At 40.4% G+C, this 22987-nt stretch overlaps 1 protein-coding gene across 3 annotated transcripts; it reads left to right on the top strand.

Moving 5' to 3' along the window:
• Positions 1-564: 564 nt before the first annotated feature.
• On the top strand, positions 565-21109 carry LOC123796721 (olfactory receptor 7A17-like). 3 transcript variants are annotated; one of them, XM_087867207.1, is made up of 3 exons: positions 565-1005; positions 5697-5852; positions 19689-21109. In XM_087867207.1, the coding sequence occupies exon 3, from the start codon at positions 19702-19704 to the stop codon at positions 20623-20625; it is 924 nt and encodes a 307-aa protein (XP_087723333.1). In that variant the 5' UTR covers positions 565-1005; positions 5697-5852; positions 19689-19701; the 3' UTR covers positions 20626-21109. The 3 variants fall into 3 exon arrangements, with proteins under 3 accessions (XP_087723333.1, XP_045660180.2, XP_045660181.2); XM_045804224.2 differs by lacking the exon at positions 5697-5852; XM_045804225.2 differs by lacking the exons at positions 565-1005; positions 5697-5852 and adding an exon at positions 10927-11368.
• Positions 21110-22987: the final 1878 nt, after the last annotated feature.

Here is a 22987-nt window from a genome sequence, read left to right as displayed (position 1 = left end):
CTTTTTTCCTAGAGTCAGCTGACTAGCAATGTTAATACCATTTATAACTTACTTCTCCCTTGCCATGACACAAGACATATCCACAGATTCTGTAGATTAAGATGTGGAAATATTATGTCAATGTTATTCTGTCTACTAAAGGCTTTCTCAGAGGTGTTTTTGATGTCAGCTCAGGGGCCCTCACTTTGAAGAATCACACACAGAATTTATTTCAGACTCTAAGGAGAGTACTTAGACTTTTCTCTCCAAACCGCACTTGAAGAGGATCACATGGCTTATTTATTTATTTTTTAAAAGATTTTATCTATTTATTTGTCAGAGAGAGAGAGAGCACAAGCAGGGGGATTGCCAGGTAGAGGGAGAGGGAGAAGCAGGCTCTCTGCTGAGCAAGCAGCCCAATGTGGGACTGGATCCCAGGACCCTGAGATCATGACCTGAGCTGAAGGCAGAAACGTGACTGACTGAGCCACCCAGGCGCCCCACATGGATTATTTATTAACATCACCCCAAAGCTATAAATGATAAAGTAAACAATCAACAAAATAAATTCAATATAATCTCAAGGTTAAGGAGATGTGCAAGGAGGTTAGACCTCTGGAAGGCAGGCAAGTTCATGAGAATGAGGAATACAAAACTGGATTCACCTGACTTCTACTCTGGTCTCCCAGGAACAGAGACTCAGCAGGAAAAGTTTCCTTTCTGTCCGGACCAGTGGCCCACGGGGAATGAAGTGCTCTGTGGTGGGAGTAACAATGGAAACAGCACCTAGTGAGCAGACACGGGGAGCTGTAATATCTCCTCTGCTTCAGAACTTCAGCATGTGAATCCTTGGACTGGCCGGGACATGGTTGTAAATATTTTTGTGTTCCTAAGTCTGGCTGGGGGACCCATGCTTCACTGCTTCCTGCTGCCCTGTCTGGGAACAGAGCTCCAGTCTCCATCATCAACCACCAAGGGAGGAATTGGGACCTCCACACGGAGACTTTCATCTTAGAGACCCACCAGGTGAGTCTGAGAGCTCAGCAAGAATTTCAGGAAAGGATCAGAGAGAATGGAAACTGGGAACTTTTACCTGAGGTCACCTGAGACGAAGTAGATGCATTTATAATTAATTTCTGTGATGTGTTCAAAAGTGAAGTGTCCTTCGGACTCAGCAATACAGGCATCATTATTGATGATACATGGTGGGAATGGAAGACCAGTTGGATAAGACGGGGGAAGGAACTGGAGGACCTAAAGTGGTTCCAGTGAAATTAGAACATATTCAAGGAGTTTGCAGCTAAGGGGAACAGGAAAACAGAGTATTGGGCTGAGAGGCATGTGTGGTGAACTTTTTAAGATGTGGTGGTTTTCGACATATTCTGTATTTATAGAAAACCCCAGACCCATGCAGGTAGCTGTTCCCTTGCAACAGCAGTTCCTGAGACATGCAGTTCTCAGCACCTTCTCTCAAGGAGTATTCACATAAAAAAATTGTGTTTTATATGCAAAAAGGGGTATGCTAACTAGCTTCACTTTATAGTACCTCATTACCAAGAGGTGTGTATACAATGGAGGCATTTGTGAAAAGAAGAGAAAACTCAGCCAAATCTGTTCACTAGTGAAAATAACTCATTTACTCACAGGCAGGAACTGTGCTGTAAGCTTCTTACATGTAGTGATGACCCCAGTCTGCCACCCCAGGAGGATGGGTGCTGCTATCCCCACAATCTGCCTAAGGATAGTCACATTTGGAATGGATTGCTTGTCTCTCCATCTTAAGTTCAAACATCTTATATGTGGTAGATCTGAGGTTCAAAACCTCGTTTTCTGATTCCAAAAGTTTAGCACTTAAAATCATTTGGAAAAGTCTTTTATTATTTCATCTTTAAAAATCCCCTTGGGGTGACTGCATGGCTCCGTGTGTTAAGCATCTGCATTCAGCCCAGATTGTGATCCCAGGGTCCTGGGATCCAGCCCCATGTCAGGCTACCTGCTCATTTGGGAGCCTGTTTCTCCCTCTCCCTCTCCCCACCCCCACACTGGTGTTCTCTGGAGCTCACACTATCTCTCTCTCTCTCTCTCTCTCTCTCTCTCTCGCTCACTGTCTCTCTCTCAAATAAATAAATAAAATCATTAAAAAATTTTTAAAGAACAAAAATCCCCATATATTGCCATAGATTGTGTATTTTCTGTTTTAAATTGCAGGTTTATTCCCTTTGCACATTTTCCTAGAGGGATATTCAATCAGAAAAAATGTCTTGACAGCATAAAAATAGCACTTCATTCTTGTTTGTTTTCTGCTTTCTTAATTATTCTGGGCATCAGGGGATGTGCACTGGGGCTGGAATGCTGCCAGAACCAAGGAAGCTCTCTGCTCATCACAATCTCTCAGGCACTGCCTGAGCTTATGAGATCTCTTTTGCCTCTTGTGCCCATTTCCTTCCTCTCTGTGTTTTGGAACTGTGTGTGTGTGTGTGTGTGTGTGTGTGTGTGTGTTTCTTTAAATATAGGACACAAGGTGATTGTATTAAAATGGAGCCCATGTTTCCATGTCCATGGGAAGCTTACTAACTAGAATTTAAATATTAGTTCCACAGTCCTCAGGGTGAAGATAATCTGATGTTGACAGCTTGCCTTGCTCCATTTCTTTCAACAATATTGTCGGGCTAGAAAAGCGCAGTGTAATGCAGTGCCTGGAGACCATAGTGTGTGTGTGTGTGTGTGTGTGTGTGTGTGTGTGTGTGTGTGTGTGTGTGTGTTGTGGGGCATGAGCAGTCCTCAGGGCAATGGTATGCAAGTTCATATGCTCCAGTATGTGACCCTTAAATGCCAGAATGTTAACCAAACATGGAAATAAGGAAGGGATCCATCTCTATTCACAGAATACCTTGGAACACAATTAATAAGATGCAAAGAACACCACATGAAGGAAGGACTCCTTGTGTCTTCAAGTCCCATCAGTAGCAGGAAAGCCACCTCGGTCCTCAACGTTCTCTGCCACCACCTCTCATCTCTCTTCCTCTTGCTCATTCCCTCACTGCACTGACTGCATGTTGAGATCTGCAGATCTGCAGTAAGTGCCTTCTGCAGGGCCTTTGCTCTGCTTTCCCTACAGGGCAACCACCTCCCCCAGATATCCTCCTGCCTCCTGCTCAGTCTTTCTGGAACCTCTGTTAAAATGTCACCTTCTTGGCAGGTCTTCCTGAACTTCTATTAAAACTTAGCTTATAAAACTTATTAAAACTCCCAATCCATTCGTTTTTATACAGACTTTTTTCATTCCTGTCTCCTCTCACCATCTGACACAGTATATGATTTTTATGTTTTATATATATTCTTTCTCTGTCATTGGATTGTATGTACTTACTTTTCTTCATGTTTTTACTTATCTACTTATTTTTATTTTTTATCTTATTTTTTGCTTTTATTTTTTTTTTCGTTTTTTAAATTATATTCACTTAGCCAGCATATAGTACATCTTTAGTTTTCAATGTAGTGTTCAACAATTCATTAGTTGCATATAAAACCCAGTGCTCCTCACAACAGGTGCCCTCGTTATTAACCATCACCCCGTCACCACATCCCCGCACACCCTCACTTCTGTAACCCTCAGTTTGTTTCCCAGAGTCCAGAGTCTTTCATGGTTTGTCTCCCCTCTGATTCATCTCATTCCGTTTTCCCTCCCTTCCCCTGAGGTCATCTGCTCTATTTCTTATGTTCCACATAAGAGTGAAACCCTATGATAATTGTCCTTATCTGCTTGACTTATTTCACTTAGGATAATCCCCTCCAGTCCCATCCAGGTAGATGCAAATGGTGGGTATTCATCCTTTCTGATGGCTGAGTAATATTCCATTCTATATATGGACCACATCTTCTTTATCCAGGGCAACTCAGCTCCTTCCACCGTATGGCTATTAGGGACATTGCTGCTATGAACATTGGGGTTCATGTGTCCCTTATTTCACTACATCTGTATCTTTGGGGTAAATACCTGGTAGTGCAATCAATGTGTCATGTGGTAGCTCTATTTTTAACATCTTGAGGAACCTCCATACCGTTTTCCAGAGTGGCTGTACCAACTGGCATTCCCACAACAGTGTAAGAGGGTTCCCCTTTCTCCACAACCTCACCAACATTTGTTGTTCCCTGTCTTGTCAAGTTTAGCCATTCTAACTGGTGTAAGATGGTGGCTCATTGTGGTTTTGATTTGTATTTCCATAATGGCTAGTGACGTTGAACATTTTTTCATGTCCCTGTTAGGCATTTGTATGTCTTCTTTGAAGAAGTGTCTCTTCATATCTTCTGCCCATTTCTCAACTGGATTATTTGATTTGTGGGTGGTGAGTTTGAGAAGATCTTTGTAGATCTTGGATACCAGTCTCTTATCTGTACTGTCATTTGCAAATATCTTCTCCCATTCCATGGGTTGCCTTAGTTTTGTTGACTGTTTCCTTGCGGTGCAGAAGCATTTTATCTTCATGAAGTCCCAAAAGATCATTTTTGCATTTGTTTCCCTTGCCTTAGAGACATGTCTTGAATGAAGTTGCTGAGGCCTATGTCGATGAGGTTACTACCTATGTTCTCCTCTAGGATTTTGATGGATTCCTGTCTCACACTAAGGCCTTTTATCCATTTTGAGTTTATCTTTGTGTTTGGTGTAAGAGAATGGTCCAGTTTCATTCTCCTGCATGTGGCTGTCCAATTTTCCCAGCACCATTTATTGAAGAGACTGTCTTTTTTCCATTGGATGTTTTTTCCTGTGTTGTTGAAGATTAGTTGACCATAGAGTTGAGGGTCCATATCTCAGATCTCTATTCTGTTCCATTGATCTATGTGTCTGTTTTTGTGCCAATACCATATTGTCTTGATGACTGTGGCTTTGTAATAGAGCTTGAAGTCAGGCATTGTGATGCCCCCCAGTTTTGGTTTTCTTTTTCAACACTCCCCTGGCAATTTGGGGTCTATTCTGGTTCCATACAAATGTTAGGATTATTTGTTCCAGCTCTGTGAAAAATGTAATTTGTATTTTGATAGGGATGGCATTGAATGTGTAGATTGCTCTGGGCAGCATAGACGTTTTAACAATGTTTTTTCATCCAATCCATGAGCCTGGAATATTATTCCGTCTCTTTGTGTCTTCCTCCATTTCTCTCATAAGTGTGGTTTCTAGAGTAAAGATCCTTTACCTCTTTGGTTAGGTTTATTCCTAGGTATCTTATAGTTTTGGGAGCTTTTGTAAATAAAATCGATTCCTGAATTTCTTTCTCTTTCTTCAGTTACATTGTTAACACATAGAAAAGCAACTAATTTCTCTGTGTTGATTTCCTATCCTGCCACGTTGCTGATTGTTGTATGAGTTCTAATAACTTGGGGTGGAATCTTTTGAGTTTTCCACGTAAAGTATCATGTCATCTACTAAAGAGAGAGAGTTGGACCACTTCTTTGCCAATTTGAATGCCTTTTAATTATTTTTGTTGTCTGAGTGCTGAGGCTAGGACTTCTAGTACTATGTTGAACAATAATGGTGAGACTGGGCATCCTTCTGGTGTTCCTAATCTTAAGTGAAAAGCTCTCATTTTTTTCCCCATTGAGAATGATATTTGCTTTGGGCTTTTCAGAGATGGCTTTTATGATATTGTAGTATGTTCCGTCTATCCCTGTACTTTGAAGAGTTTTATTTTTTTTAAAGAATTTATTTATTTATCTGACAGAGAAAGAGACAGCCAGCAAAAGAGCCAACACAAGCAGGGGGAGTGGGAGACGAAGAAGCAGGCTCCCAGATGAGGAGCCTGATGCGGGGCTCGATACCAGGATGCCGGGATCATGCTCTGAGCTGAAGGCAGACTCTTAACGAACGAGCCATCCAGGTACCCCCTTTGAAGAGTTTTAATCAGGAAAAGATGCTGTCAAATGCTTTCTCTGCATCGACCGAGAGGATCATATGGTTCTTGTGTTTTCTTTTATTGATGTGCTCTGTCATGTTTATTGATTTATGGATGTTGAACCCTCCATGCATTCCAGGAATAAATACCACCTGGTCATGGTGAATAATCCTTTTAATGTATTGTTGGATCCTATTGAGTAGAATCTTATTGAGCAATTTGGCATCCATGTTCATCAGGGATATTGGCCTGTAATTCTCCTTTTTGATGGGTTCGTTGTTTGGTTTTGGGATCAGGGTAATGCTGGCCTCATAGAACGAGTTTGGAAGTTTTCCTTCCATTTCTATTTTTGAAACAGCTTCAGTAGAACAGACATTGTTTCTTCCTTACATGTTTGGTAGAATTCCCCTAGGAAGCCATCATGACCTGGACTCCTGTGTTTTGGAGATTTTGGATGACTGTTCCAATTTGTTCGTGGTTATTGGTCTGTTCAGATTGTCTACTTCTTCCTGTTTCAGTCTTGGTAGTTTAGAATTTTCTAGGAATGTGACCATTTCTCCTAGTTTGCTTACTTTGTTGGCATATAATTGCTGGTAATAAATTCTAATAATTGTTTTATTTCTGTGGTGTTAGTCATGATCTCTTCCCCTGCATTCATGACTTTATTAATTTGGGTCCTTTCCCTTTTCTTTGGGACAAGTCTAGCCAGTGGATTATTGATCTTATAAATTCTTTCATAGAACCAGCTTCTAGTTTCTTTGATCTGTTCTACTGATTTTCTAGTTTCTTTTTCTTTTTTTATTAATAATTTTTTAATATGTTAGTTACCATAAAGTATATCACTAGTTTTTGATGTAATGTTCCATGATTCATTATTTGCATATAACACCCAGTGTTCCACGCAATATGTGTTCTCCTTAATCCCATCACTGGCCTATCCCAGTCCCCCACCCCCCTCCCCTCTGAAGCCCTCAGTGGTTTCTATTTCATTTATCTCTGCTCTAATCTTTATTATTTCTCTTCTCCTGCTTGGGTTAGGTCATGTTTTTATTTAAATTCCAGTTAGTTAACATACAGTGAAATATTAATTCAGGTGTAGAATTTAGTGATTCAATGCCTTCATGAACCCTGGGTGCTCATCACTACAAGTGCCCTCCTTAATCCCCATCATCTAATTCACCCATCCCCCTAACCACCTATCTCCTCGGTTTGTTCTCTATAGTAAAGAGACTATTTCCTGGTTTGCCTTATTGTTTTTCTCCCGCTTTGTTTGTTTGTTTAGTTTCTTAAAATTCACACATGAGTGAAATCATATGGTAATGGTCATTATCTGGCTGACTTATCTCACTTTGCATAATATACTCTAGCTCCATCCAGATCATTGTAAATGAGAAAATTTCATTCCTTTTGATGGCCGAGTAATATTTCATTGTACATAGGTATGTATGTGTATATATACAGGTTTTTTATCCATTCATCATTCGGTGGACATTTGGGCTCTCTCTATAGCTTGGTTAATTTTGATATTGCTGCTGAAAACATCAAGGTGCAAGGACCCCTTCAAATTCGTACTTTTCTATACTTTTGGTAAATATCTAGTAGTGCAACCTACAGCATGGGAGATCATATTTGCAAATGACATATCTCATCAAGAATTAGTGTCCAAAATCTATAAAGAACTTATCAAACTCAGCACCCCCTACAAAAAAATAAACCAATTAAGAAATGGGCAGAAGGTATGAATAGACATTTTTCCAAAGAAAACATCCAGATGGCCAACAGACATATGAAAAGATGCTCAACATCACTCAACATCAGGGAAACACACATCAAAACTACAATGACATATCAACTCACACCAGTCAGAATGGCTAAAATTAAAACACAGGAAAAAACAGGTATTTTCGAGGATGTGGAGAAAGGGGATCCTCTTGCATTGCTGGTGGGAATGTAAACTAGTACGACCACTCTGGAAAATAGTATGGACTTGCACAAAACATTAAAAATGGAGCTACCCTACAATCCAGCAAATGCACTACTAGGGATTTACCCAAAAGATGTATGGATTTTTGTATCTCAGAACACTATGGTCTTTGTCTAGAAGACAACAAACTCAATGTACATTGCTCAAATACAGGAAAGCATTTCTCTTTCAAACTGTAATACCTGCTTTCTTAGGGAAACGGCTGAAGGGACAGGAATTCCTAATCAGAGATGTCAGGTCACTTCCCTTAAATGGGATCAGATCTACACAAAAATATGTATATATTTCTTTCTCAATAAGAAAATATAAATTATAGGGGCGCCTGGGTGGCACAGCGGTTAAGCATCTGCCTTCAGCTCAGGGCGTGATCCAGGCCTTGTGGGATCGAGCCCCACATCAGGCTCCTCCGCTATGAGCCTGCTTCTTCCTCTCCCACTCCCCCTGCTTGTGTTCCCTCTCTCGCTGGCTGTCTCTATCTCTGTCGAATAAATAAATAAACTCTTTTAAAAAAAAGAAAATATAAATTATAGCATGTCACTCTGTAATAATGCCCATTTGCCCCTAATCAAAACTGTAATGAGATATCACCTCACACCTGTCATAATAGCTAAAATCAACAACTCAAGAAACAACAGTTGTTGGTGAGGATGTGGAGAAAGGGGAACATTCTTGCCCTGTTGGTAGGAATGCAAACTGGTGCAGCCATCTGGAAAACAGTAGGCAGTTTCCTCAAAAAGAAAAATGAAAAGAAAAAAAAAAAGATCTACCCTATGATCCAGGAATTGCACTGCTAGGTACTTACCCAAAGAACACAAAAATATTAATTCAGAAGGATACACATACAGAAAGTTTTTAGCAGCATTATCTACAATAAGCAAACTATGGAAACAGCCCAGGTGTCACTCAACAGGTGAATGGTTAAAGAAGATGTGGGAGATTGGTGTATATGGGATATTATTCATAAAATGAAATGAAATCTTGCCATTTGCAATAACACGGATGGAGCTACAGAGTATTATGCTAAGTGAAATCAGTCAGTCAGAGAAAGACAAGTGACATATGACTTCAGGCATATGTGTAATTGAAGAAACAAAACAAATAAACCCAGGGGAAAAAAGAGAGAAAAAGAGACAAGCCAAGAAATAGGCTCTTAACTACAGAGAACACCCTCTTGGTTACCTGTGTAAAGTATACAGCTTGACATTCGTGGTGAGCACAGCATAACATAAGGTGTTGTTGGTTGAACCACTAATTTGCACACCAGAAACTACTGTAACTTTGTGTGTCAACTACACTTTGATAAAAAAATATTTTTAAATGAAGTGTACAGAGAAAGACAATTATCATATGGTTTCCCTCATTTGTGGAGCATAAGAAATAGCAGGGAGATCGATAGGAGAAGGAAGTTAAGAATGAATGGGGGGGTAAACAGAAGAGGGAATGAACCAAGAGTGACTAAGGACTCTGGGAAACAACCTGAGGGTTTCAGAGGGGAGGGGGGTAGGGGAATGGGATAGGCTGCTGATGGGTAGTAAGGAGGGCACGTATTGCATGGTGCACTGGGAGTTATACGCAAGTAATGAATCATGGAACTTTACATCAATAACTAAGGATGTGCTATACGGTGACTAACATTACATAATAATAAAAAATCTGAAGTGTACAGTCTGATGCATAGAGGAGTTGTGTGAAATTTAGGAGGACATTCTGAATGATTCTGTTTCTATATAATTCCAGAATGTGCACAATAAGCTTTAACTACTTGGTTATGTAACTTATTAAAATTTAATGCCCCTGAGTCTCAGTTTTCTAATTTCTGAAGATAACATAGGATAATAAAACTAATTTCAAAGAGATAATGTGGCTAATAAACAAAGGTGTGGTCATATTTTGTAGATCCCTACAAAAATGTTCAAAGTGAGGGGTGTGATGTGTGTATGTGTGTGTGTGTGTGTGTGTTTATACACATTTTTCTTTGAAGTAAACATGGGCTATCATATGCACACTCTTGGACTCATTATTAGGCCATCTTTCAATTCACAAGAAAACATGAGAGAAAGGGGGAGAGGATGAGAATGAAAAGAATGTATATTTAGATTGGTGTGTAACAGTAAAAGGATGTAAAAATGTGGACACCAAGATTTAAGATAGAACAAATCGCCTTAAGGATTCAGTTTTTCTACCTTAGTGTCTGTATGTCAGCTCGGCTCATGGCACGGGAGAGTTTCTGTACCAGCTATTGGAGCTGAGCAGCTCCAAAGTGACTTCAGATTTGTCTACTAGAATTAGGATTTCAATACTGAATATCCTTATCCAAGAGAATAAAAATGAACAAGGTCCAAGGGTGAATTCATTTCCCTTTAACAAAGTGTATTGGATTAATATTTGGATTAGATTTTTACTGTGGTTGCAACAAATGGCCATGCTGTTCCTTAAAACAAATCATTTATTTTCTGATAGTTCTGGAAGCCAGAAGACTGAAATAAGTCCCCCTGGGCTAAAATCACTGTCCCTGCAGAAAGAGTTCATTCTGAAGGTCTGGGGAGAATAGGTTTTCTTGCCTATTCCAGCTTTAGAGCCACCTGTACTCCCTGACCCATGTGCCCTCCCTTTATCATCAAGGCCAGCAACATAGCACCTCGAAATCTCTCTGTGACTCCAAGTCTTCTGCCTCCCCCTTCCACAGGTGGAGGACCCCTGTGACCTATTGAGCCCACCTGGATAATCAGAATAACATTACCCGAGTGTCAGCTGACTGGCAATGTTGATACCATTGGCAACCTTACTTCTCCCTTGTCATGACACAAGACATATGCACAGATTCTGTAGGTTAAGATGCGGAAAAATTCTGGGGACATCACTGTGCTATTAAGATGTATTCACGGGTATATTTGGTGTCAACTCACGGGACCTCGCTTCGAAGAATCACGCAAATTTATTTCGGACTCTAGCCTGAGTACTTAGACTGTTCTCCCCAAAGCACACACAAAGAGGAACACATGGCTTGTTTATTAACATCACCCCAAAGGTATAAATGATAAAGTAAACAATAAACAAAATAAATTCAATATCATCTCAAGGTTAAGGAGATGTGCAAGGAGGTTAGACCTCTGGAAGGCAGGCAAGTTCAGGAGAATGAGGAATACAACCTGCAGTCACCTGACTTCTACTCTGGTCTCCCTGGAACAGAGTAACAGCAAGAACATGTTCCTTTCTGTCCAGATCAGTGACCCACAGGGAATGAAGTGCTCTGAGGTGGGAGTAACAATGGAAACAGTGCCTAGTGAGCAGACACAGGGAGCTATAAATATCTCCTCTGCTTCACAACGTCATTGTGGACCCTTGGACTGGCCAGGACATGGTTGTTGCTTTTGTGTTCCTAAGTCTGTCTGGGGGACCCATGCTTCACTGCTTTCTGCTGCCCTGTCTGGAAACAGAGGTTCAATCTCCATCAACAACCATCCAGGGAGGAATCAGCACATCCACAGGGAGACTTTCACCTTAGAGACCTCACCAGGTGAGTCTGAGAGCTCAGCAGGAATTTCAGGAAAGGGTCAGAGAGAATGGAACCTGAGAACTTTTACCTGAGGTCACCTGAGATGAAGTAGACGCATTTATAATTTATTTATGTGATGTGTTCAAAAGAGAAATGTCCAATGGTCTCAGCAATACAGGCATCATTGTTGATGATACATGGTGGGAATAGAAGACCAGTTGGATGAGACGGGGGAAGGAACTGGAGGACCTAAAGTGGTTCCAGTAAAATTAGAACATATACAAGGAGTTTGCAGCCAAGGGGAGAAGGAAAACAGAGTATTGGGCTGAGAGGCATGTGTGGTTAGCTTTTTAGGATGTGGTGGTTTTTGACATATTCTGTATTTATAGAAAGCCCCAGACCCATGCAGGTAGCTGTTCCCTTGCAACAGCAGTTCCTGAGACATGCAGTTCTCAGCACCTTCTCTCAAGGAGTATTCACATAAAAAAATTGTGTTTTATATGCAAAAAGGAGTATGCTAACTAGCTTTACTTTATAGTACTTCATTACCGAGAGGTGTGTATACAGTGGAAGCATTTGTGAAAAGAAAAGAAAACTCAGCCAAATCTGTTCACTCGTGGAAATAACTCATTTACTCACAGGCAGGAACTGTGCTGTAAGCTTCTTACATGTAGTGATGACCCCAGTCTGCCACCCCAGGAGGATGGGTGCTGCTATCCTCACTATCTGCCTAAGGATAGTCACATTTGAAATGGATTGCTTGTCTCTCCCAAGTTCAAACATCTTATATGTGGTAGATCTGAGGTTCAAAACCTCGTTTTCTGATTCCAAAAGTTTAGCACTTAAAATCATTTGGAAAAGTCTTTTATTATTTCATCTTTAAAAATCCCCTTGGGGTGACTGCATGGCTCCGTGTGTTAAGCATCTGCCTTCAACCCAGATCCTAATCCCAGGGTCCTGGGATCCATCCCCATGTCAGGCTACCTCTCATTTGGGAACCTGTTTATCCCTCTCCCTCTCCCCACCCCCGCACGGGTGTTCTCTGGAGCTCGCTCTATCTTTCTCTCACTCACTCACTGTCTCTCTCCCAAATAAATAAATAAATAAATAAATAAATAAATAAATAAAATCATTTAAAATTTTTTAAAGAACAATAATCCCCATATATTGCCATAGATTGTGTATTTTCTGTTGTAAATTGCAGGTTTATTCCCTTTGCTCATTTAACTAGAGGGATATTCAATCAGTAAAATGTCTTGACAGCATTAAAACATCACTCCATTCTTGTTTGTTTTCTGCTTTCTTAATTATTCTGCACATCAGGAGATGTTCACTGGGGCTGGAATGCTGCCAGAACCAAGGAAGCTCTCTGCTCATCACAATCTCTCAGGCACTGCCTGAGCTTATGAGATCTCTTTTGCCTCTTGTGCCCATTTTCTTCCTCTCTGTGTTTTGGAACTGTGTGTGTGTGTGTGTGTGTGTGTGTGTGTGTGTGTGTGTGTGTTTCTTTAAATATAGGACACAAGGTGATTGTATTAAAATGGAGCCCATGTTTCCATGTCCATGGGAAGCTTACTAACTAGAATTTAAATATTAGTTCCACAGTCCTCAGGGTGAAGATAATCTGATGTTGACAGCTTGCCTTGCTCCATTTCTTTCAACAATATTGTCGGGCTAGAAAAGCGCAGTGTAATGCAGTGCCTGGAGACCATAGTGTGTGTGTGTGTGTGTGTGTGTGTGTGTGTGTGTGTGTGTGTGTGTGTGTGTGTGTGTGTTGTGGGGCATGAGAAGACCTCAGGGCAATGGTACCCAAGTTCATATACTCCAATATGTGATCCTTACATGCCAGAATGTTCACCAACAGATGGAAATAAGGAAGGGATCCATCTCTATTCACAGAATACCTTGGAACACAATTAATAAGATGCAAAGAACACCACGTGAAGGAAGGACTCTCTGTGTCATGAAGTCCCATCAGTGGCAGGAAAGCCACCTCGGTCCTCAACATTCTCTGCCATCACCTCTCCTCTCTCCCTCTTGCTCATTCCCTCACTGCACTGACTGCATGTTGAGATCTGCAGATCTGCAGTAAGTGCCTTCTGCAGGGCCTTTGCTCTGCTTTCCCTGCAGGGCACACACCTCCCCCAGATATCCTCCTGCTTCCTGCTCAGTCTTTCTGGAACCTCTGTTAAAATGTCACCTTCTTGGCAGGTCTTCCTGAACTCCTATTAAAACTTAGTTTATCAAACTTATTAAAACTCCCAATCCATTCGTTTTTATACAGACTTTTTTCATTCGTATCTCCTCTCACCATCTGACACAGTATATGATTTTTATTTTTTATATATATTATTCTCTGTCATTGGATTTTATGGACTTATTTTTTCATGTTTTTATTTATCTATTTATTTACTTTTATTTTTTAGCTTATTTCTTGTTTTTTTTTTTCATTTTTAAAATTATATTCACTTAGCCAGCATATAGTACATCATTAGTTTTCAATGTGGTGTTCAACAATTCATTAGTTGCATATAAAGCCCAGTGCTCATCACAACAGGCACCTACGTTATTACCCATCACCCCGTCACCCCATCCCCCCACACCCTCACTTCTGTAACCCTCAGTTTGTTTCCCAGAGTCCAGAGTCTTTCATGGTTTGTCTTCGCTCTGATTCTTCTCATTCCGTTTTCCCTCCCTTCCCCTGTGGTCCTCCATTCTATTCCTCATGTTCCACATAGGAGTGAAATCATTTGATAATTGTCTTTCTCTGCTTCACTTATTTCACTTAACATAATCCCCTCCGGTTCCATCCATGTCAATGCAAATGAGGGGTATTCACCCTTTCTGACGGATGAGTAATATCCCTTTGTATATATGAAACACATCTTCTTTATCCATTCGTCTGTTGAAGGACATCTCAGTTCGTTCGACAGTTTGGCTATTGTGGACAATGCTGCTACGATCATTGGGGTTCTCGTGCCCCTTCTTTCACTACATCTGTATCTTTGGGGTAATTACCTGGTAGCTCAATCAATGTGTCTTTGGGTAGCTCTATTTTTAACATCTGAGAAACCTCCACACTGCCTTCCAAAGTGGCTGTACCAACTGGCATTCCCACCAACAGTGTAAGAGGGATCCCCTTTCTCCACAACTTCACCAACATTTGTTGGTTCCTGTCTTGTTAAGTTTAGCCATTCGAACTGGTGTAAGATGGTGGCTCACTGTGGTTTTGATTTGTATTTCCATAATGGCTAGTGACGTTGAACATTTTTTCATGTCTCTGTTAGGCATTTGTATGTCTTCTTTAAAAAAGTGTCTCTTCATGTCTTCTGCCCATTTCTCAACTGGATTATTTGTTTTATGGGTGGTAAGTTTGAGAAGATCTTTGTAGATCTTGGATACCAGTGCTTTGTCTGTAGTGTCATTTGCAAATATCTTCTCCCATTCCGTGGGTTGCCTTAGTTTTGTTGACTGTTTCCTTGCAGTGCAGAAGCATTTTATCTTGATGAAGTCCCAAAAGCTCATATTTGAATTTCTTTCCCTTGCCATTAGAGACCTGTCTTGAATGAAGTTGCTGAGGCCAAGGTCAAAGAGATTATTGCCTATGTTCTCCTCTAGGATTTTGTTGGATTCCTGTCTCACATAAAGGACTTTGATCCATTTTGAGTTTATCATGGTATATGGTGTAAGAAAATAGTCTAGCTTCATTCTACTGGATGTGGATGTACTGTTTTCCCAGTACCATTTATTAAAGAAACTGCTGTTTTTCCATTGGATGTTCTCTCCTGCTTTCTTGAAGATTAGTTGACCATAGAGTTGAGGATCCATTTCTGGGTTCTCTATTCTGTTCCATTGATCTATGTGTCTGTTTTTGTGCCAATAAAAAATAAAAAAAAAATAAATAATAAAAAAGGCTGTCTGGATGATCACAGCTTTGTAATGTAACTTGAAGTCAGGCATCGTGATGCCCCCCAGCTTTGGTTTTCTACATTCCCCTGTCAATTTGAGGTCTTTTCTGGTTCCATACAAATGTTAGGATTATTTGTTCCAGCTCTGTGAAAAATGTAATTGGTATTTTGTTAGGGATGGCATTGAATGTGTAGATTGCTCTGGGCAGCATAGACTGTTTTTGTTTTTTTAACAATTTTATTTAATTATTTAACAGAGAGAGAGCGAGACAGCCAGCAAGAGAGGGAACACAAGTAGGGGGAGTGGGAGAAGAAGAAGAAGCAGGCTCCCAGCAGAGGAGCCTGATGTGGGGCTTGATCCCAGAACGCCGGGATCATGCCCTGAGCCGGAGGCAGACGCTTAACGACTGAGCAACCCAGGCCCCCCAGCATAGACGTTTTTAAAAAGGTTTATTCTTCCAATCTATGAGTCTAGAATATTTTTCCATCTCTTTGTGTCTTCCTCCATTTCTTTCATAAGTATTCTGTGGTTTCTAGAGTAGAGATCATTTACCTCTTTGGTTAGGTTTATTCCGAGGTATCTTATAGTTTTGGGAGCTATTGTAAATGGAATCAATTACTGAATTTCTTTTTCTTCAGTTACATTGTTAATGTATAGGAAAGCAACTGATTTCTCTGTGTTGATTTCATATCCTGCCACGTTGCTGATTGCTGTATGAGTTCAAATAACTTGGGGTGGAATCGTTAAGGTTTTCCACATAAAGTATCATGTCATCAGCTAAAAACAGAGAGTTTGACCTCTTCTTTGCCAATTTGAATGCCTTTTTAATTATTTTTGTTCTCTGATTGCTGAAGCTAGGACTTCTAGTACTACATTGAACAATTATAGTGAGAGTGGGCCTCCTTGTACTGTTCCTGATCTTAAATGAAAATCTCTCATTTATTCCCCATTTAGAATGATATTCCCTTTGGGCTTTTCATAGATGACATTTATGATATTGTAGTGTGTTCCCTTTATCCCTGTACTTTGAAGAGTTTTATTTTTTTAAGATGTTATTTATTTATTTGACAGAGAGAGAGAGACAGTCAGCGAGAGAGGGAACATGAGCAGGAGGAGTGGGAGAAGAAGAAGCAGGCTCCCAGCGGAGGAGCCTGATGCAGGGCTCGATCCCAGAATGCCGGGATCATGCCCTGAGCAAAAGGCAGACGCTTAACGACTGAGCCACCCAGGTGCCCCCTTTGAAGAGTTTTAATCAGGAAAAGATGTTCTCAAATGCTTTCTCTGCATTGACCGAGAGGATCATATGGTTCTTGTGTTTTCTTTTATTGATGTGCTCTATCATGTTGATTGATTTATGGATGTTGAACTCTCCATGCATTCCAGGAATAAATCCCACCTGGTCATGGTTAATAATCCTTTTAATGTATGGTTATATCCTATTGAGTAGAATCTTAATGAGCATTTTGGCATCCATGTTCATCAGGGATATTGGCCTGTAATTCTCCTTTTTGATGGGTTCGTTGTTTGGTTTTGGGATCAGGGTAATGCTGGCCTCATAGAACGAGTTTGGAAGTTTTCCTTCCATTTCTATTTTTGAAACAGCTTCAGTAGAACAGACATTGTTTCTTCCTTACATGTTTGGTAGAATTCCCCTAGGAAGCCATCATGACCTGGACTCCTGTGTTTTGGAGATTTTGGATGACTGTTCCAATTTGTTCGTGGTTATTGGTCTGTTCAGATTGTCTACTTCTTCCTGTTTCAGTCTTGGTAGTTTAGAATTTTCTAGGAATGTGACCATTTCTCCTAGTTTGCTTACTTTGTTGGCATATAATTGCTGGTAATAAATTCTAATAATTGTTTTATTTCTGTGGTGTTAGTCATGATCTCTTCCCCTGCATTCATGACTTTATTAATTTGGGTCCTTTCCCTTTTCTTTGGGACAAGTCTAGCCAGTGGATTATTGATCTTATAAATTCTTTCATAGAACCAGCTTCTAGTTTCTTTGATCTGTTCTACTGATTTTCTAGTTTCTTTTTCTTTTTTTATTAATAATTTTTTAATATGTTAGTTACCATAAAGTATATCACTAGTTTTTGATGTAATGTTCCATGATTCATTATTTGCATATAACACCCAGTGTTCCACGCAATATGTGTTCTCCTTAATCCCATCACTGGCCTATCCCAGTCCCCCACCCCCCTCCCCTCTGAAGCCCTCAGTGGTTTCTATTTCATTTATCTCTGCTCTAATCTTTATTATTTCTCTTCTCCTGCTTGGGTTAGGTCATGTTTTTATTTAAATTCCAGTTAGTTAACATACAGTGAAATATTAATTCAGGTGTAGAATTTAGTGATTCAATGCCTTCATGAACCCTGGGTGCTCATCACTACAAGTGCCCTCCTTAATCCCCATCATCTAATTCACCCATCCCCCTAACCACCTATCTCCTCGGTTTGTTCTCTATAGTAAAGAGACTATTTCCTGGTTTGCCTTATTGTTTTTCTCCCACTATGTTCATTTGTGTAGTTTCTTAAAATTCACACATGAGTGAAATCATATGGTAATGGTCTTTCTCTGGCTGACTTATCTCACTTTGCATAATATACTCTAGCTCCATCCAGATCATTGTAAATGAGAAAATTTCATTCCTTTTGATGGCCGAGTAATATTCCATTATATATAGGTATGTTTGTGTATGTATACCTGATTTTTTATCCATTCATCATTCGGTGGACATTTGGGCTCTCTCTATAGCTTGGTTATTTTTAATATTGCTGCTGAAAACATCAAGGTGCAAGGACCCCTTCAAATGTGTAGTTTTCCATACTTTTGGTAAATATCTAGTAGTGCAACCTACAGCATGGGAGAAGACATTTGCAAGTGACATATCTCATCAAGAATTAGAATCTGAAATCTATAAAGAACTTACCAAACTCAACACCCCCCCAAAATAAACCAGTTAAGAAATAGGCAGAAGGTATGCATAGACATTTTTCCAAAGAAAACATCCAGATGGCCAACAGACACATGAAAAGATGCTCAACATCACTCAACATCAGGGAAATACACATCAAAACTACAATGAGATTTCAACTCACACCAGTCAGAATGGCTAAAATGAAAACACAGGAAAAAACAGGTATTTTCGAGGATGTGGAGAAAGGGGACCCTCTTGCATTGCTGGTGGGAATGTAAACTAGTACAACTCTGGAAAATAGTATGGACGTTGCACAAAACGTTAAAAATAGAGCTACCCTATAACCCAGCAAATGCACTACTAGGGATTTACCCAAAAGATGTATGGACTTTGTATCTCAGAACCCTATGTTCCTTGTCTAGAATATGTCAGTACTCAACATATATTCCTCAAATGCAGGAAAGCATTTTTCTTTCAAACTGTAATACCTGCCCTCTTAGGGAAAGGGCTAAAGAGAGAGGAATTCTTAATCAGAGATGTAAGGTCACTTCCCTTAAACAGGATAACATCAGTAAAAGTATGTATATTTCTTTCTTGATAAGAAAATATAAATTATAGCATGTCACTCTGCTAATAATGCCCATTTGCCCTAATCAAGACTATAATGCAGTATCACCTCACACCTGTCAGAATAGCTAAAATCAACAACACAAGAAACAACAGTTGTTGGTGAGGATGTGGAGAAAGGGGAACACACTTGCCCTGTTTGTGGGAATGCAAACTGGGGCAACCATCTGGAAAACAGTATGTAGATTCTCAAAAAGACAAAAAAAAAAAAAAAAAAAAAAGAACTGCCCTATGATCCAGGAATTGCACTGCTAGGTATTTACCCAAAGAACACAAAAATATTAAATCAGAAAGATACACACACAGAAAGTTTTTAGCAGCATTATCTACAATAGCCAAACTTGGAAACAGCTCAAGTGTCAGTCAACAGATGAATGGATAAAGAAGGTGTGGGAGATTGATGTATATCGGATATTATTAATAAAATGAAATGAAATCTTGCCATTTGCAATAACATGGATGGAGCTAGAGAGTATTATGCTAAGTGAAATAAGTCAGTCAGAGAAAGACATGTGACATACGATTTCAGTCGTACATGGAATATAAGAAACAAAACAAATAAATGCAGGGGAAAAAAGAGAGAAAAAGAGACAAGCCATGAAACAGACACTGAACTACATGGAACACCCTCTTGGTTATCAGAGGGGAGGTGGAGGGGGATGGATGAAATGGGGGATGGGGATTAAGGAGGGCACTTGTGATGAGCACCAGGTGTTGTATTGAAGTTGAATCACTACACTGTTCACTTGAAACAAATATGACACTTAGGTTAACTAACTGACATTTAAAGAAAAACATAAAAACATGAAAAAACAGAGTAATAAGTAAATAAATGAAGCACAATTACTTGAAAAATTTTACACTCTTTTTTTTTTTCTTTCCTTGTAGTCATCTCCACCACATGGAAACAGACAATGATACAGGAATTTCAAAGTTTCTTCTGGGATTTTCTGAGGATCCAGAAGTGCAGTCTCTCATATTTGCTCTTTTCCTCTCCATGTACCTGATCACTGTGTGTGGAAACCTTCTCATCATCATGGCCATCAGCTCAGACTCCCACCTCCACACCCCCATGTACTTCTTCCTGGCCAACCTGTCCTTTGTAGACATCTGTTTCACCTCCACCACTGTCCCCAAGTTGCTGTGGAACATCCAGACTCAGAGGAAAGTCATAACCTATGCAGGCTGCATCACCCAGATGTACTTCTTCATAATCTTTGGAGACTGCGATGACTTTCTCCTGACTGTGATGGCCTATGACCGCTTTGTGGCCATCTGTCAGCCCCTGCACTACACGGTCATCATGAACTCCTGGCTCTGTGGACTGCTGGTTCTGGTGTCCTGGGTCATCAGTGTTCTCAATTCCTTGTTACAAAGCTTAATGGTGTTGCATCTGTCCTTCTGTTCAGAGGTGGAAATCCCCCACTTTTTCTGTGAAATCAATCAGGTCATCGGGCATGCCTGTTCTGATACCTTTCTTAATGATATGTTGATGACTTTTGGAATTGTACTACTGGGTGGTGCTCCCCTGGCTGGAATCATTTACTCTTACTCTAAGATAGTTTCCTCCATACATAAAATATCATCAGCTCAGGGCAAGTATAAAGCATTTTCCACCTGTGCATCTCACCTCTCCATTGTCTCCTTATTTTATTGCACAGTCCTGGGAGTGTACCTTAGCTCTGCTGCTCCCCAGAGCTCCCACACAAGTGCTGTGGCCTCGGTGATGTACACGGTGGTCACCCCCATGCTGAACCCCTTCATCTACAGCCTGAGGAACACAGACATAAAGAGGGCTCTGAAAAGGTCATTAGGTTTCCAGTGATATAAGGGCCCATCATCCAGGGAATGAAGACTTGCCCATGTTTGCAGGGCTCACAGCCTCAGAGCCAGGAACTACCATTAACTGATCAGGCTGTGGAAACAGAAGTTGCTCCTTCTATATATTTTCTGGAATTTCCATTTGTTTGAGTTCAACTTCTCCATACATTTAAGTAACTCATTTTACTAAGTGTCTGCTCTGATACCCAGACTGCTTTCCTCTTTGTCCATTTTCATACATTCCTAACTTTTTTCCCCAAACTTGGTTCTCAAATGCCTGGAAATTTCTCTATCTTACATGGGGCAAGTAGGATTTCTTAAAAATAATTTTATTTCAAATGGCTTTTACTATGTTATGTAAATTTTCCCTAGATTTCCCAAGAATAATCATGATTATATTCTTCATGTGGAAGAAACTACAGTTGGCCACTAAGCCCTTCACATAAGATTTTGTAGATGAAAATACAAATCCATAGTTTTCACCTTGAGTCTTTAAGTGTTTTTACATCACTACTATCACTCCTCTTCCTGAGAATGTGGACTCTAACATTGTTCTAAGTCTCAGGCTCCGGACAGGGATGTTCAGGCTAGGAAAGCTGGGCACCCCCTTCACCCCTGTGCTGTGGACATTCCCAGAGATGCTTCCCTGACCAGAGCCTCTGCTGTGGCTGCATCAGCCCTTGGGTTCTTACTGTGACTGCAAGACAGGCCTCAGCAGCACCATCAGAGAACCCTAATAAAACCAGGTTTATTCCTGGGGTCCTGGAGTGCACAGGGGATCCCAAAGGCCATTCAACGCAGTCTCAAAGGGAGAGAGAGAGTTTTGGAGAGGAGAGAGTGCCACTGAGGAATCAACCTTTAGTAGGGTCCATGGCCAGAGTGCTAAGGGTTTGTGGGTTCACAATTTATGGGAGATTTTTATATGGTTAGAATTTGCGTGCTGAATGGGAAAAGCAGGGCCAGTCCTGTCTCCCTATGGAGGTTTACCAAAGGCTTTTTGAAGAGGTAATTCATGGGGGTGGGGGGCCAGCCTGAGTGCTTCTCTGTTCACACAGGACAGTGTGTTTATTCCACCTGACTGCCTTAGAGATGCATGCCTCAGAAATCAAAAGCTGAATGTCAGGCAGTTACTCTAGAAAGGTGTTCTTGTGTTTCTCAAGTGGTCTCCTGCTCTTATTCTGTGATTCAGCTCCCTGTCCTGGAAGCCTCCCACAACCCCTGGCAGATAGGGATCAGCAATTATGTCTCTCCCAGGGGTGTCTACAGGGAAAGACAAATTGGAACAAACAGATTGAGCAGGGATATCCTCAGTGTCAGGATGACCATAAATAGGATGATGCAGAATTTCAAAACATCCATTTTGTTACTACACAAAACATTTCTTTTTTATGATTTCCTTCCTTCTATTCACATTGGGCTTTTTTTATTCTTTGGGAAAGGGTCCTTTGAATAGAAAATCAGTACCAGATACTGATTGAGAGCAGACATTCCAAATGTGAATTGCCTTAATTTAATTTCATTGGTTACATATCCCAATAGACACTGATTTCATTCTTGTTAGGAGAGATATCTTCCATCCCTGTTTGCTGTGAATCAGCTCTACCAGTGCTGCAGGTCCCGCCCTCAGCCATGCTCCTCTACACTTTGTCTTTCAACTGTATCACCGAAGTCTAATTATATACAGTGAGCTGCACCTGTTTAAAGTATACAGCTTGACATTCGTGGTGAGCACAGCATAACACTGTGTTGCTGGTTGAACCACTAATTTGCACACCAGAAACTACTGTAACTTTGTGCATCAAGTACACTTTGATAAATTTTTTTTTAAATGAAGTGTACAGAGAAAGACAACTTCATAAGTTTTCCCTCATTTGTGGAATATAAGAAATAGCAGGGAGATCGGTAGGAGAAGGAAGGGAAGAATGAAAGGGGGGTAAATAGAAGGGGGCATGAACCACAAGAGACAATGCACTCTGAGAAACAAACTGAGGGCTTCAGAGGGGAGCCAGTGGGGGAATGGGATAGGCTGGTGATGGGTAGTAAGGAGGGCACGTATCGCATGGTGCACTGGGTGTTATACGCAAGTAATGAATCATGGAACTTTACATCAAAAACTAAGGATGTACTATATGGTGACTAACATAACATAATAATAAAAAAAACTGAAGTGTACTGTCTGATGCATAGAGGAGTTGTATGAAATTTAGGAGAACATTCTGAATGATTCTGTTTCTATATAATTCCAGAAAGTGCGCAATAAGCTTTAACTACTTGGTTCTGTAGCTTATTAAAATTTAATGCAGAAGATATGAACAGACACTTTTCCAATGATGACATACAAATGGCCAACAGACACATAAAAAATG

Source organism: Ursus americanus, chromosome 14 (assembly GCF_024610735.1).
Source record: "Ursus americanus isolate L20-20 chromosome 14, mUrsAme1.1.p, whole genome shotgun sequence".
NCBI lineage: Eukaryota > Metazoa > Chordata > Mammalia > Carnivora > Ursidae > Ursus > Ursus americanus.
Note: the sequence above shows the minus strand (reverse complement) of the source record. Positions and strands in the feature narration are given on the sequence as shown.

What these genes read in the sequence shown, in the direction of transcription:
- LOC123796721 (XM_045804224.2), top strand. Translation starts at nt 19,702, where the DNA reads ATGGAAACAGACAATGATACAGGAATTTCAAAGTTTCTTCTGGGATTT.